Genomic DNA, 17842 nt, shown 5'->3' on the forward strand with positions numbered 1-17842 from the left:
TATTCCCCAGCTAAGGGGAATAGTAAGTCTCTTGGTACTTGCTGTTTCTCCTGGCTACTTGGATCTGGTCCATGGCAGTTTTGTCCCCTTTAGTCCTCCTTTCTCTTCCCACATACAACCTCCTCTTGAAAAACCAGTCCCACCTTACTCCCTCCACTGCCCAATATCAGGCTCTAGCCTTTTATTGGAGAGAAGGTAAACATGGCATAATTTGAATACTTGAGCATCTACTCATCAGGGACAACTACATTTTGAGGAACCAGTTTTAGCTATAGGATACAAGCAACATCAGATTAACCCACTACACCCTGTTTAGTATACTATACTGTTTACTATAGCCACTACAATTTTATACTACTTCATACAGTTCCAAAGTTACAGGGTGTTGACATGTAAAGTTTCCTCCAGTGTTGTAGAAAGCCAGGCTTATTTAGAAATATGTTTATCTGACGGAAGATATTCAAATCAAAAGGAATAAAATACAACTCTGTATGTGGAATCTGATAATGTCAGTCTCAAACCATAGATAGTAGTAATAGAAATAAAGTGATCAAAGCATCAAGAAACCCAAGGATACAGTATCTCAACTCTTGATTTAGATGTCTTCAAGTTACAAGTATCACTTAAAATTAATTCACTTGCTAATTTCTACAGGACCACAAGGGAAGGAATTCAAGTAATGAAACCAAAAGTATTTTCTACATTGAAGGCTTACAAGAGCTGTTAATCCTTCAGTGATTACCAGTCGATTTGAGGCTCTATCAGTTTTACTTGAATTTCAGCATTAATATTTGATAATTAAAACATTGTTACAAGCTTGATGGGCAATTTGAACACACAACATTTATTTCGTGTCCTTTTGTTTTCTACTCAGAGAAATGATTACAGCTTTAGTGAATGTTCTACCGTTTTCATTTAATATCATATTTTTTGATGAACTAGCTCACTTTATTCCTTGTGGACAGGTTTATTTAATTATCAGATTAATTTATCTATTTATTTTATTTTTTTTAATTTAATCTTTTTTACAGTATAGACTTTATCCCCATAGCATAATTTTTAAAATATAAAATATCCAAACATCTGAGCCCATTTGTGAAGGAGAAAAAACTACCAAGTTTGGAGTGTTAAACTGTCCTTATAAATGACATACTGTTTCAGTCTTCCTGTTAGGGCAAGACTAAGGTATGGTGGGCTCTCATGCACGTGTATTGTCTTATTACTGAAAACTCCCAATTGCTATAAAAGAAAGACCTTCATGATGTAGTTAAAGTCATACACAGGGAGCTGCTTGACCTTAGGATTATCAGTGTAGAGTTTTCTCAAATAAAACTTTGTACAAAACTCTTGCAAGTTTTTGGTTGCAGCATCACCAGAAGTATATTTCAACACATCCTTTAATAGACACCCCATTCAAACACTTCTTGTACATGTTTGAGGTTTCTTTTTAAAAAAGGAACAATTAGTAAATACTAAAAAGCAGAGTGATGCTATTATTTTGCCTTTGCAAATCACTCTCTTTGCACTCTCTGGGAACCTTTTCTTTCTTTGCTCTATCTTCTTGGTGTCCTTATACCTTCTCATTTTCCTCCCAAGATTGTAGCAAGTAAGTAGAAACAATTTCGTGCCTTTAAAAATGATTTGTGATTGAATGTTTTCCAATCTATTATGTTAGAGTTGCTTATCCCTGTGTTCCAAAAGCCACTGTCATCACAAGTTCTTCACATTTTGACCTCATTCAATTTGAAATAGAACGCCATGAAGAGACACAAAAGGAAATGCGTAATACTTGCTTAATGAAATGACAGAAGGAAAAAAATAAACCAAGTTGTAGAAAGAGAGACAGAAATATGTTACCCAGGGCATTTTCAACTTAGGACTTGGGGGAAAAGAACACATTCACTTCCCTTCTTTGATAATGCTAAGTACAACTGGCACTAATAAAACTCAGCAGGTTTCTAAAAGTATTTCTGTTCTGGAAGAATACTGAAGAAGTTATCTAGCTGTGAGTGTAGTAGCTTTTGTTAATAACTGAAGGCTGAATTTAACTCACTGAATAACTACCAGCTCCTGTAGGAGAGGATAGTAAAGGAAATACCTGGCAGTTCATTCAAACCTTGACAAAGAATTTAAAACAACCTGGCTACGGCGACTTAACTATGATATGTTGTGTGAAAATGGCTATGGTTTTCTTCTGGCAAGCACCTTACTCAGATATTTCCTTCATTGTGTATTCTCCTAGTAAGTGTGGGAGGGTTGGTAGGTAGCAGAAGAAGAATCATGAGGTACTATTTAGGATATAAATCCTTTGGAATGCCTGGGCCATTCACTGGTTTTAGGAGTCCTTTGTGAGGGAGAAAAAAATATTCAACTTCAGAGTGTTAAACCCTATCCTTATAAACTATATTTTGTTTTGAGCCTTTTGGTAATATTAGGGCAAGGCTGAGGTATGGTGCACTCTCGTGCGCGCGCGCGCGCGCACACACACACACACACACACACACACACACACACACACACACACGCACACACACACACACACGCACGCACACAAAGAACCAAAACCCTAGTCTGTTTCAGGACAGTGGCGGAAGTGTTGTAAAACAATCCACCCATCTGCTATAGAGGCTCCCCACCGCGCTTCCTGAACCTCACTGAATAGCAACGTGGTCACAGCCAGCAACTCTGATGTGAATGCGAGAATTCTGGAGAGCGGTCCTGTGGGCGCTGCATAAGGAAGATATTACAGCAAGTGAGCTAAGCGGGTAAGAGAAAGGCCAAGTTGTTCACTTGTGAACTCATTTGACTTTTCCTCCAGGATGCTGGGCAAAGCCACCTCTTCACTCCGCTGAGTTTGGGAGAAATGAGCAAGTTGAATTAGAGCTAAGGCACTTTCCTCCTCGCAACCCAGTGCGAGATGGCTCTCGGTGTGTGGCGAAGGAGATACAGTTGAGAATCCCGTTTGTGACCCCCACTAATCCTCCACTTCCGAGAAGACAGGCTGGAAGCTTAGTCCCCTTCAGAGACTTGACAATCGGACTCTGCTCTGATCTCCAGGCAGTAAGCGAGGCAGCACACCGCCCCTTCTCCTGCTCCACCTCCATTCACCCAAAGTCCCACACGGCCTCAGGTAGGCAGAGGCTGGCTAGGGAGTCTCCACCCCTAGCTGGCGGCAGCCATTCTGCGCGTTCGGGCGCTGAGGGGGAGGGGCCCATTGGCTGGGGGGCGCTGCCAGTCTCGGGAGGGGGTGTGGTGGGGGTGGGCTCTAGGGCCGCCGCGGGTCGAGGCTGCTCACAGTGTGTAGGGTGGTGGTTGAGCTGGAGCCGGAGCCAGTGCGCTTCAGACTTGAGAACAGTTCAGAGAGTCAGAACGTGCCCGAAAAAGAGAGAGAGAGAGCCCGCGAGTGAGTGCAAGGGGACCTATAGGAGTCAGGGCGAGAAAGCGAGAGCTCTAAGAGCTAAGCTTGAGACAGAGTGACCATGGCTGTCTCCGCACCTCCGGTGATCTCTGCAACTTCCACCAGCGCTGGCGTCCCGGGCGGTTTATTCCGGGCTGAACCCCTGTATTCATCTCCAGGAGAACCCCCTCGTCTAACCCCTAATATGATCAACAGTTTCATGGCTAGTAACCACAACGGCAGTGTCGTGGGTGGCGGGATTGGTGGTGGCAGCGGTGGCACCAGCAACACCAACACAAACGAGTGCCGGATGGTCGACATGCATGGGGTGAAGGTGGCTTCATTCCTGATGGACGGCCAGGAACTGATCTGCCTGCCGCAAGTCTTTGACCTTTTCCTCAAGCACCTGGTGGGAGGGTTGCACACAGTGTACACTAAGCTGAAGAGGCTGGACATATCTCCGGTGGTGTGCACTGTGGAGCAAGTTCGAATCCTCCGCGGGCTGGGGGCCATCCAGCCCGGGGTGAATCGTTGCAAGCTCATCACCAGGAAAGACTTCGAAACTTTGTTCACAGATTGCACCAACGCCAGGTGAGACACTCATTGCTCGACTCTTTCTCGCCTTACCCCTTTGCCCTCTTCTGCATGTTTTAAACCAGCCTCATCCAACTTGGTCTGTAGAGATTGAATTCTGCTTCTTTGCACTGTAATCGGCGGGGTTGAGAGAACTAGAAGGGCTCATAAATTAATTGCCAGTCCTTTCTAGGGTGCTCTCAGTGATAGGGCTTCAGTTTGAAAAAGTCCCGCACAAACTTCAGTAGAAATCCTCCACTGAAACTTTACAGCCTTTCACCTACATCTTGCATGGCTTTTTGGCTGCTCGTGGTAGTTATTTTCTTTATTTGGTTTTCTTTCCTGCTCTTTTGTGGCCATACGGGTCGAATAGTTTTTCTTCTGAACTCGGACACCAAGGGATTTCTTGCGGGTGGGGGCTGGCTGAGCTGTAACCTGGGCTCCTAAGCTGGCAACGGAGAAAATGGCATTTAGGGGGTGCAGGGGGACGGAAGTCTAGAATCCATCCCAGAGGGTGATTCGATCCCCATCCTGTATGTTTGTTGTGAGAGTGTATGGGATGTGTGTGCTGTGATGGTGGAGGTGGTGTGTGTGTGTGTGTGTGTGTGTGTGTGTGTGTGTGTACACGCTTGTAGAAGTGCTTGCAAGGACATATGCTCACGCCTGCTGTGCAAAGCTCCCTGGTGCACGATAAAGTAGATGAGTCCTATTTTTTAAAACAACAACAACAACAACAAAAACAAAAACAAAAACAAAAAAAACAAAAGGATGAGGACAGATGCCAATTTCCTGGAATCCTCCCTTTTGGGCCACCTGCAGAGGTTAATATGGGCCATGGAATGCTGGGGCTCACACTAGGCTGAGGCTTGGTGTAGAAGTTAGTAAGCTCTTTTGTTTTGTTTTTTGTTTTTTGTTTTTTTGTTTTTTTCTATTTTTTTTGAGAGGATGACCCAGCTCCCCCACCTCAGACAAACTAGTTAGTTGGAAGGATTCCCTTTCTCCCAAGAGAGGGTCGTTTAAATAATAATAGCCACCTTCCCAAGTCATTAAGTGTACCTCCTTGATATCACAGTTTAAAAGTACATTGGAGACTACGTGTTCATGTGCACTTAGAAGCAACTTTTGTTTGATGTTTTGAATAAAATTTTAGGAAAGGAAACTGTTGAGAATTATTTGACATTCAAAAATATGAATTAGTAATCTGAGGTGCTTATTTCTTCTCCAGTCTGGTGATGTCTCAGGAAAATAATCATTTAAAACACGAGATTTGTATACAAATCAGGAACTTACAATTCCTGGATGAAAAAGGAGCAAAGAGCTTTGCTGTAAAGCAGCAGCATAGTTGATCATTTTATAAAGAACTTCTCCTGAGGTCTAGTCTCACAGTACAACTTTAAATGATGCTATCTCTGTCTGAGTCTGAGGAATGAAACTGCAACTGCTTTGTCGCGGCTGCTGTCTTTAGTGAAATGCACTGATGATAACTTATAGACAAACTGTTGCTTACTAGTGCGATAAACAAAATACTGCTGTAGAACTTATGAGAGAACGTTTTCTTGTTCCTTCTGAACAACTTCTGTGTTCAAGCAACTAAACAGAACCCAGCTCAGAGGGAAAGTCCTACCTGATTCCCATGTAAAACTTAAAAGCCTGTCTCATAAAATGAACTTTTCTCAAGGTAGATGACTTTAAAGCACAAAGGATTAAAAGCCTCTCTCAATACAAGACAAAATTATTGGTTTTAGAAATAGAAATATTTTATAGACAATAGAAACATTTCATTTTGATTTAATCATTTTCCTGCTGCATAAACATATTACGAATACATGAACCAGAATTTCTAATGGAGGCCATGTGATTCATTTATTGATATTCAGATACACTCACTTGCAGAGAGAAAAAGCCACATTCATCCTTTCTCCTCCTTCTCTTTGTTTTTTTTCTTTCCCTTTTCTTCTTCATCATTTCCCCTCCCCAAGTTGTTATTCTTAAAGTGAAAATTTTATACAGGGACCCATTTCCCCCTTTCTCAATAATTAATAATCTCATTCTTGAGAAATATTTATGAGTTTCACTCAGAATTAACAGGTTATTATTTTATTATGACATTGATGTTTTTTCTATAAATAAGAACTTTTCTTACATTTTAATGAGACATACCAAAGAGATAAATTATAAACTAATTAGTATACTGAGACATACTGTTCTATACTATTTTGGGATCCTGTTATAATATGTTTTAGATTCCTGTTTTAATCTGATTAAGCTTTATTTAGTCCTTATCATTTACATAGCTAACATTTCTATTTGATTTTTTGGAAAATTGTGATAGAAAAGTATTAAATATGGAAAATATATTTGTGATATGATGGGCTGTGCATTCTATTATGTTTTATAATATATATTTTGAAAAATGGTCTTGCAAGTATTGAAACATAAACTTATAAAAATTATGAAACCTGTTTTATGGCTACAACACATAAAGAAGTGAGGAAAGCTACTAGACAAAAATACACGTAATACATATATAGTAATTTTTAAATAGGGAAAAGTACAGTTACCTGAAAAAACTAGTTAATGATAATATAACATTGGCAAATATTCCTGCTGCAAATGCTCTCATGAATATGTTAATAAAATTGAAAAATATGATTCTTATGACAAAATGCTTCATTCCTCTAGGTAACACTGTTTACAAAAATCTATGATTTTAAATACAAACTAAAGTTAGTGTTTAGATCGACACTATTTCTGTCACTTTTTAATTCAGTAAAGGGAGGAGTGAGAGGTCTACAAAGCCACTAGGCTCAGGATGAAAGCATAAAGTAGGTGGGACACATGGTAAGAAAGAGCCATGCAGTGAAGAGCAGAATTATAAGGAGAGGAAGATGAAGGGAAAGACCCTATAAGCATACCAAAGAAGATGAGTGGTGTTCTCAATGTAGACTCGCCTAAAGAGGATTGCTCATAAAGATTCATGACTTACCTCTTCAAGCTAAAAGGGAGGAGGAAGAAAAGTACAAGAAAAAGAAAAATTGCACATACTGTTGAGTGGAAACTCATTCTGATGGATAAAATTTCATAAGACCTATTTTCATAATGGCACTATTGGCAATTATCTTTCCTTGATTTCAAATACACTTTTCCTTTTTTGTCAAATGCATGGTAAAGAGTATGTGTCCTTACAAGAGTCTTTTTAATTCGTACTGTTCTCTATGTTATCTCATGCAAAATGGATCATTTTCAAGTTTCTTATTTTCAGAAGCCCTAATATATTGCTTGAGGTAGCTTTTTGCTATAGTTTGGTGCAATTCATACCAAAGAAACATGAGTGATATATATATATATATATATATATATATATATATATATATATGTATATATATATTTTCCTTCATAGTACTAAGAGTCATGATAAGAACTCTAATAGTGTCATATGTTTTAATTACTGAAGCATTCAAAGTTGTCTTCTCAGAGAAGTTGTGAAATAATGTGTACTTCAACTACTAGAGAGTAGTACAACAAAAGTCCTGAACATATATTACTCTATTAGGTAAGTTAAGCTTTCTATCATTACAACGATGCCTTTGAAAGGGGCAGTACAATATCTCTCTTCATGCTGTTTTACCTGAAATGGAATAGTGAAGGTATAATTGGGGTGATTAAGAAAATGATGATTTTAAAAATCACCAAACCAAATGGAAAATATCTTCTTTTAGATTTAAAGAACATGTTTTGTTTCATTGCTTTATGGGAAAAGTTGGAAATGTTAATGTTCAGAGAAAGGCAATTTCAGATAGCATATGTCTAAAATCTTCACTCTTTGTGTACTGGATCTTCCTGACTACATTGTCACAAGTGTATCAGCAGTTATACACTAAATGACAAATTGTTCTTAGTAACTATGCAAATAGACCAATATATTTTAGTGATACCGCTTTTTAATCTACTTGCCTACATAAAAGTTATATTGTCAGATTTCAGGGTCAGCATTTTTTTCATTGTGAAAGCAATTAATTACATGTCATTCACTCTCAAGAATAGTTGAATAGATGATGTAGAAATAAGAATGTATGATTAAGACAGCATTGTAATAATTATTTGGAGGTATGACTTAACAATAGTGAAATACAAGTTTGCTTTTGAAATTAAAATTCACAATGCTTCACTTATATTTCATTTGACAGTATAGAAACTGAACATATAGGTGTTTTGATGTTGGAATACTTTTATGTGAATTTACTGACATTTATATTATTTAAACTATTCTTGAACATGAAAAAGATGTTTATTATAAGTGCTCAATGAATTTAGCTTTGTACCCAAGCTTGGATGTATCCTTTAGAGTTCATGGTCCATATAGTAACATAGTTTACTTGAAACTGTTGCTTTGCATTTATTATAAAATTAAGCATCATCAAGTTTTTAAAGAGCTTGTATAACTTTTGTGGACTGGTACTCTGTATTACAGACACTTTCACAGATAATAGAAATGCTATGAAATAAATCTGGACAATGAATACATATCTCTTATTTCATAGAGTGGTGATGAGGTAGTTATTGTCTCTTAAAAGCATCCAGATAACAAAAAATCCTCAGTGCTAGAAGAATGGTGCTAATATCAGAATGATAGTGATGCAGTCATATGTCAATACTTACCTTCATTTTATCCATACACTTCTGCCTAAATTTTTTATTTATTTAGATACTTCAGATACTGAGTGACTTTCATGGTTTCCTCAAATACCTTTATCTTAGGTGATGCATGTGATAGACTAGTAGATATTTGGAGTTTTACGTATGATACTATTCTCAGTACATACATGGTACATGATTGTTAATAGATTTTTAGAATGGTATAGTCTTCTGGCATTAGTATTTTGTATGCTTTTATGTAAGAAATTCTTGAAGTAGAAGTTATCGAATTTGAGTTATTTGGTTCTATTCCAAGAACTCTTATTTTGTGTAGTTGCTTAATAAAAAAATTACCTTCTTGCAGATGAGTATTATTGTGAGAATCCTTAATCACAATACATTTCAGTTGGCAATATACATCTCCAGTTGCACTTTATCTTGTTTGCAAAGATACATATAATTGGGATTTATTCACTCTACATATTTCATATATCTTTAAAACCAACCTAGTTGATCTATAACTGACTATATTGTGTTTATGGCTAAAAGTAGTCCCCAAAGCAAGACAATTAGGTATTAATGATATTCTTGTTGCATATTCAAGAGGTCTCTAGTAGCATTTTCCTTCCTCTTTTTTTTTTTTCCATTTCACCAGCTCAACCTGCAAAACTCTTCACTGTCACTTCAGATCACACAATTCTACGAAGATAAAACAACATTTAAACACATTTGCTTTGGAAGGGAAATTGAACATTTGCACCCAATAAGCCTGATTGTGGAACTGAATGCAAATTGTGTTTTGATTTATCTCTTTTACACTTTTTTCCATTTGAATTGATCTTGCATTAATTTCACCAAGCGGCTCTGTGAGGCTGCAGATGTTGCCCCGTGTTTAATAAATCAATGAGACAGATCTGAATGAATCACTTCAGATGGATTCTCTGCTCGGTTTGATGTCTAGATGTTATTCTTAGCTTGTTATCATGACAGATGCATTAATGTTCCCATACACTGCCAGCAATGTCAAAGAGATTGAAGCTTTTAAAGTGGCGGCATCCCTTTTTCCATTTTCTGCTAGAACAACTACATTTATATTATTTTACTTAGAAATCAGAGTAAAACATCAAAGCAGTCATAAGATTTCTGTGAAAAGATTTTTTATTATTATATTATATTTTAATCATTCTGAAATGATGAAACACAATATAGTATAAACCTAAATAAAGGGAAGCTTCTTAATAACGACAATCTATTAATATTTAATCACAAAACAAAAAAATGAGAATTAGCAATATATGATTGGGACACATTGAAAATGCCATTATAAATGAAATAATACAATATCCAAATTGATTATAGAAGGATGTCAGTTTTTAAAGCTTTACTAATAAGCTTTTTGTTGGCTTAATGCAGCTGCAATATAGTTTTACCAAGGGATTTGGAACCCTTCAGTATTTAATTTTTTTTAAGTAGGAAGGAGAAAAATCTGTCTATTGTATATTAATCATTTCCTTAGTTTGTGATACTGAAAAATGTTAGAAAATTTTATTTTACCTTAGCATATATAATTTATTTATATTCTAATTACTTGCAAACCCTATAATATTTTAAACCATACGTGTTATTTCTATAGCATATTTTTAAACTAGTGAAGAACATATATGTAAGCCTATAGGACCTTCATATATAGTGAAATTACTTACCTTTATCAAATATCATACGTCCCATACCTTACATTTAATCTTCTTGCTTTCTCTGAAAACCAACAATGTTAATTGACATGAAACATGTGGTCTAAGATTTCAATAGCTAGAGTTTTAAGTTAATATCAGATATATGAAAATGAAAAAAAATAAAACCAGATTCAATCTTTGATTTATTTAAAAGACATATGTTTTAAGACAACAACATTTATGGCTTGATGTAGCTTGATGGCATACCACTTCCCCAAGGGCCTATGTTCCATCAAAAGCATATAAAATGAAAAGATTTTTATAAGTAGTGTCTCTTTATAGAAATTTACAACATTCTTTAAGCACAATTGCATTGCTACTTAGATTATGACAAGAAACTCTGTTGAATGACAAGGATCAGATTGTAAAACATTTCATAAAAAATTGTCTTCAGGTAGTCATTTCAGAAGCTCAAGGTATGGTTTATTATGTATAGTCAAGTATGAACAGAAAGTTATTATGAACTTGATGGAATTAAGTATAGTTAATTAGGTTCTTAAAATTTTGTTTAAAACCTGTGCATATCTTCACAGTGAGGTCTCATCTCTTTTTTATGCTAAACTTATATATTATAGTTAGTGAAGTAAGACTGAGAATATAAGATTCAATACAAATTATTTCATATAAAACTGAATATAACATAATTCCAGAATAACTGAATTTATTACATACAATAAAATCTTGGACTTATGCAAAATATATGTATTTTTGTGATACTGTATTAGAAACCATTAATATTCATTATATAAACCTAACACTTTTTATATGTGAGGCATCAAATTGACATTGGCTGAGTGAATACAATCATATACACATTTATAGTTTTTGTGTAATTATTTACATTGGTTTTTGCTCCTTACGTAACTGCTACATAATAGTTACACAAAGTGTGCAGTTGTTTGCCTTAATCCTGAAATTTTAACTCTTGTACAAAATCATTTGTAATCACACCATAAACCTTTCAGAAATACATATACAAAGGTATCAAAACCTATTATGCTGAATTAGATTCTCTGACATGAATTATATTCTGATATAAATTATGACTTCTTAATGTTTACTTTTACTGAAAGCCCAGGGGAGATGTTCTAATGTTCTAAATAGGCAAGAATTAATAAGTGAAAGAAGACTAATGGCATAAAATTATTCTTAGTTATTTAGACTGGTACATTAGCATAATACATGTGATATTTGACTTGGGGTCTTTTTTCAAACAGACAATACTTGTCTAAAAGGAGTTGATAAGACAAGATTCCATCATTCTTTCTAGAATGGAAACAGAAATATACTAAGAGACATGATTCATTAGTTTCTTGAATTTGAAGTTTCAATAATATTCAAACTCCAGTTTACATGACATATCTTCCACACGTCCTAATTAAAAGAATAATATATTTTATCAGGTATAATTATTTTTGGAAAGTAAATATTACTTTCATCTAGGAACCCTGAGGTTGAAGTTATTTCTCTCTATGCACTGTTTTGCGCAATTGTGATTATTTAGTATATTAGTGAAAACTGCAATGAAAACTTTTATTAATGAAAATGTAATTGTACTATAAAAATATAGCATTGGAATGATTTAAAAACAATAATGGCATACAGTGTTTTAATTGCTGTATGACCTTTTTTCACACATTTGTTGTTTAGTACTGTGTGTTAAGATATTAAACATTCAGTTGCAGTTGTGTCAAATGATCTTATCAGGTTGCTTGCGACTGTTAGCTGGTAACAGCATTTAGGCTACATTTAGTCTATCTGCTATTTACGTGATGGGATAAAAAGAAAAAAAGTAATATTGATCTGTCTCTGGATTAAAGTTTCAAACGGGCAACAGCCCGAACACAAAAGGCTTTTTTTTTATGATTTCTCAGCTTGCCATTGATCTCCTAGTTTTATTGCATTCATTATTTATTAAAAGAATTTGCAAGCTAAACATAACGTTAAGCTAGTTTGCACACAGGGACCGCACTTAGGAAATTGAATGGAAATTGCATTAGAGATGAACATCTGTGCTATTTTTCCACTCATGTGTTTATGGGTTTGTATAAAAGGTGTATTGGATTAACAGTTATAACCATTATAACTTACAGCAATATGCTAGATTTTGAGCTTTCGGTCATTTTGGAAGAATTCTGTTTCCCACATTTGTCTAAGTAACATTGTATTGTCACAACAAACTGTGTTTGGATAAATTTAAGTTACTATAGCACTAATGCATCATTTATACTCTTTTTTGTGTGGTACTCTGTTGTACTAAAATATAAACATAAAAAGTACACACAATTGCACAATTATTGAGTAAAACTGTATCATCATCTCTTCCTGGTCTTCAGTAGTACAGTAATGCAATTGACATAATTCTTAGTGAAGAACCTGGAGTCAGTTTAGTTTCTTCCCCTCTACCCCAACTGGTTCTGTGGATTGACCTCAGAGTTTCATAGTTGCTACCTCTGAGCCATACCCTCACCGGAAGAAACTGGAGTTAAACGCCATATTAGGTCATTCATAAGAAAGCTTAACATAACTACCCATAAGATGGCATTTCGTATGTGTGCTATATCATGATCTACCTGAAAGTATATACATACATACACTGAATCTTTGTTCTGAATAACACTATCAATATTAAGGAAATCTGGCTTCCATACAATTCCCCTGTATGTTTAGTGCCAAGAAGTTTAGTTCCATTTAGTTTTTTATCCCCTGAAAGTTCTTTTGAGGTCATATGTCAGACCTCAGGGATTCTTGCTTTTCAATTATTGTCTTTAACTTGAAGGCATTTGTAAAATTAATTCCTTATTTAAGTTTTATATTTTCAATAAATAAAAATGTTTTGTTAATCATTTTGATCCCTCATCATTGTTCATATTTATTATAGTGTGTTTTCAGCACTTATTAATTATGTACTATGTGATATTAAGGTATATACATATATATATATGTATATCACGTGATATATATCCAAGAGTCACCATTCTAGTGGATGTATTTTGTACTCATCTTTACCTTGGGTATATAAGATTTAATCACATTATGACTCATTGTATTTACTAATTTAATATTTGTGATAACTTTTTTTGCAATACCAGTTGTCAAATAGTCTCAAATTTTCATAGCCATATCTGGGTCCTATGTATATGAGTAGACAGTGGGATACTCTGCACTCTTTAGCATTATATTAGAGAGATCAAGCTAAAAGGGTGGGAGTTACTAAACATTCAATTATAGATGAAAGTTTTTCTTTTATGTGAAGAAGCTGCATTTTATTTGTGATAAGAATTTTAAACTGGTCAGACTTTCTAGTTCAGACCTTTACTTTTTGTCTAGTATTTTACAAATTATTTAATTTCATAAATTAAAATGAAATAATAAAAGGTTTTGGAGTTTGTTGAGCAATTCACTCTTAAACATAAGTAACTGGATAACACACTTATTCATTGTACAAATGTACACACATTCTGTTAATGTGAAGCTTGACACTTTGGAAGGAGCCTGTAATCTACTAAACTTTTACATTTATTTTGTGAAAAAAATTATGAGTACTTACTAAGTTTTTATTTGAGGAAGACACGAAGGAAGCTCATTCATAGAAAAGGTTTACTGTGTCATACCTTTTATGCATAGTTCACTCGGTTTTGGTCTTAATTTATAAGCCAATTGCAGCATGAAGTTTGAGCAAATAAGGTATCTATAACACATGATATTTCCTACCATGTTAATCTGCTTATTTGTTTTAGCAAATGTTTAGTGACTACTACTGTGTGCAGTGTTACTTATGAAATGGAAAGTAGTATACCGAAGCACCATGTATATTCTTGTTTTTCTCATTTGCAGATAACTTTTCATAGTTACTTCTCAGCTAATTTGCAATGTAGGAAGAAATGGAAGATAATAAATGCAACTTAAAAAGCAGGAAGTAATGATAAAAAATAAAAAAATTATTTGCCTCAATTACTTTGCATTATTTTATTATTAAATTTTATTGTATTTTTCTTTTATGTACATTAAGTGATGAATTGGAGTGATAATGTAGAAACATGTAGAGGTTGAATTCAACTTAAAATTACATTATTTGTGTAAAAGCATTTATTTCAAACAAAGCATAAGCATACATGCAGCATACATGTCACAGCTAACAAAAGGGACTGGCTCATATTCATTAGTGACCACTAACAATATATTTTTCTTGAATTTACTCGTATGTTGCCTGTGGAAAGATCTATGATCTTAAACAACATAGTACTCATCATAGACTGTTATCCTGCAATAAATATGGCAAATTTGGTGAGATCTGTTGTTAATTTTAACATGTCCTGAACTTAGAAACTCTAAATGACAATTTTCCATGTTAAACATTTGAGGTTACTGTGACTTACAGGCCAAAACACAATAGATGAGTAGAGCTGGAAGTCAGAGTCTTAGGAAGCATTTTCACTCTATGGAAAGTAAAATTAATTCTCAATTTGTAGTTTAGGAAAAAAGCAATATGATCGCAATGTTGCTTATGGCCCAGCAAGATGAGTTTTTTTTATTATTGGATATTTTTTATTTTCATTTCAAATGTTATCTCCTTTTTGGTTTCCAGTCCACAAACCCCTTATTCCATCCCCCTCACCCTTCTATGAGGGCATTTCTCCCAAACCCATCCCTTCTCACCTTCCCATCCTCATATTCCCCTATGCTGGGGGACGGGGAGAGGGTTGGTCCAGGCTTGGCAGGACAAAGGGCTTCCCCTTCCATTGGTGCCCAACAAGGACAAGATGAGTTATTTTAACATGAGTTTAAGTTGAATATTGTGGCCTCTGAAGAATATATTAAATGTTGCAGAGCTTAATTTCTGTAAGTACCTTTGATATAGATATATTCTCACATTTGTAGTTGTTTTGGATTGGCCCTTGTGACACTAGAGGATGCATGGGTTTTTATTATTTTAGGAGCACTCTCTTTTTCATGAGTTTGTATGTTTCTTTAAGACCATTGTGCCAGAGTCTATGGTTATATTTTCTTTGTGGTTATTTTAAATCAAATGACTGCTTTGCTGTGTACTCAGTTTGGTAGTTTTGTTTTGTCTTGTTCTTTGGATTTTCATTTATTTCTAAGTGCACTCTTAGTTTCTAAATGTACATCTAACAAAATTAATTTCTCTGTTTGGTCTCTTTTATGTTAGTGAGAAAAATGTAAAAGTGCTTGACATAAACAGAACCATGAAAAAGCAGTAGAATGCAACATTTTTATTCCAGTTAGCCTCATAATCTTAAAGAGGGGTGGCCTGTATTTGGCTTATGCTATTATTGTCAGAGTTTTATTTGGACACAGGCCAAGGAATTGAGGTATTAATAAACAACATCATAGAAAACTTGATAAAACAATCCTCATGCAATAATAGTATAAAATAAGGCATAGGCAGTATAGAATGTATCGATGGAGGCTTTTTCATAGAGTTTTTGAATAACTCTCTCATGCCGTGAATCAGTCCCAGCATCTTACACATGCTGAGCAAATGCTTTAACACTGAACGTTGTATTAACCCTGAATATCTTTTTAGGTTTGTCATTTTTTGTAATGATGAGCTTAAACAGATTGATGAAGTGTAGGTGAGTGAATTTAGAAATTGTAATGGCAAAGTATTCAAATATTATTATACCTGGAGCCAAATGGTCATGAAGGAATGAGAGTAGAACCTTTGTATGAATGTTGTTATTAAAATTTACTCTTCTTACCATGTATGGTGGCTGTCTTACACCTTTACTCCTACTTTAGGGAGGCAGAGGCAGGCAGATTTAAAACCAACCTGCTTTGTGTAAAGAATTCCAGACTAACCAGGTATACATAGAAAGACCTTGTCTCAAAGAAATTAATACCCCAAACCAAAAGACAACAACAAAAACAACATTCTTGAAAATGTCACTTTAAAGAAATGATACCATATTGATTTGAGTATCTTGGAGAAGTTATCTTACTACTATTAGCTTGACTATAGATACGTATAGTATGTTTTTGAAACATATTTTTAATATGAAGTTTCTACAAGTGATTAAATTTTGTCTTTGTGGGTATGTGTGAAGTTTGTATTTAATTCAATGGTGAATGGGTTTTAATTTTAGGGAATAATTGGAACTACTGCGCTAAAATTATTTAACATTAAGAATTGAATTAAAGAATGACAAAGATAATAGTAAAGTTTAAATATGTAATACACTCCTTAGAATCTGAAAATATATCTGATAGTTGAAAATTACTAGCAAGATGTCTGGTCACTTTGCAACACGGTGTGTTTGGTGAATGCTATACTGTTTCATTTATACTATTTCCACTCAATGCTCGTCTGTGTCATCCATGACAATAAGAAAACGTCCACTGCTACTAAGGAATAGTAATATATCTATGTAGACGTTCACAGACTGCATGACTCTTCAACATTTGTACTTAATTCGCACTATAATCCTATGAAACAGGCCATTTACCTCAAATTCAGGTGAGAAGATGGAAATGTACGTACGGTAAATGAACTCCTTAAGGTTACACAGTCTGGTAAAGATAGCTACACCTGGAACCCCAGTCTTCTTTCGTGCCTGCTTGGGTACACTGTACTCTTTATTGTGTCTTGAATGGTGGACTTGAGCAAACAAGATTCAATAGTGGTGCATTGTTCCAGGTGGTTAGGGCATTATGGGATATGTAGTAGTGACAAATGGAGATAAACAAACTAGAAGGAGAAACACTACTCAAAAATTTTATTAGACTATCTTTAAGGACTTTGCACTTATAGAAAATGATATTTAATTATGTTGTTTTAGAAATATAGTAACAAAACTCCTTTGGATGGATACTCCTTCCGTCCCTCCGTCCCTCCTTCCGTCCCTCCCTCCCTCCCTTCCTCTCTCCCTCCCCGATTCCATTTTTCCCCCTTCCCTCCCTCCCTCCCTCCTTCCTTCCTTCCTTCCTTCTCTCCTTCCTTCCTTCCTTCCTTCCTTCCTTCCTTCCTTCCTTCCTTCCTTCCTGCCCACCTGTCTGCCTGCCTTCTTTCCTTCCATCCATCCTTTCTTTGTTCTTTCATTTTTTCAGTCTTTCTTTTAACAGGATCTCATTATGTAGCCTGGACCGGTATGGGACTTTCCTATATAAATCAGGGAAGCTTTGAAATCATAGAGATCAGCCTGCCTCTGTCTCCTGAGTACTGGGATGAAATGAATGAGTCACCATGCTTAGCAAGACTTATTTATTTATGCATGCATAAAAAGGTTGGAGAATCATCAAAAATTGAATTCTGAATTGAAAATAGAAAGGAGCAATAATAACCCAAGAAATTATGTAGAATGTACAATAATTCATCAAATCATAATATTGAATTTCTGAAACATAATGATTATCTCTTTTGTTTAAATCCCATTCTGTGATGTATGAGTGCCTTTGGAGAGCTTTGAATTTTACTATGGATAGACTTATGCAAATATACAGAAATTATATCTGTCCTAGTTACCTTTAACTGTCAACTTGACAT

At 35.1% G+C, this 17842-nt stretch overlaps 1 protein-coding gene across 40 annotated transcripts in view; it reads left to right on the forward strand.

Moving 5' to 3' along the window:
- Window positions 1-2488: 2488 nt before the first annotated feature.
- Window positions 2489-17842, forward strand: part of Dach2 (dachshund family transcription factor 2) — a 563517-nt gene continuing 548163 nt past the window's right edge. For 22 of the 40 annotated variants that reach the window (NM_001432892.1, NM_001432896.1, NM_001432898.1 and 19 more), the window contains 1 exon segment: window positions 3294-3988. In NM_001432892.1, coding sequence (NP_001419821.1) covers window positions 3480-3988 — 509 coding nt within the window. In that variant the 5' untranslated portion in view covers window positions 3294-3479. 40 annotated transcript variants of the gene reach the window in all.

Source organism: Rattus norvegicus, chromosome X (genome assembly GCF_021556685.1).
Source record: "Rattus norvegicus strain SHRSP/BbbUtx chromosome X, alternate assembly SHRSP_T2T, whole genome shotgun sequence".
NCBI lineage: Eukaryota > Metazoa > Chordata > Mammalia > Rodentia > Muridae > Rattus > Rattus norvegicus.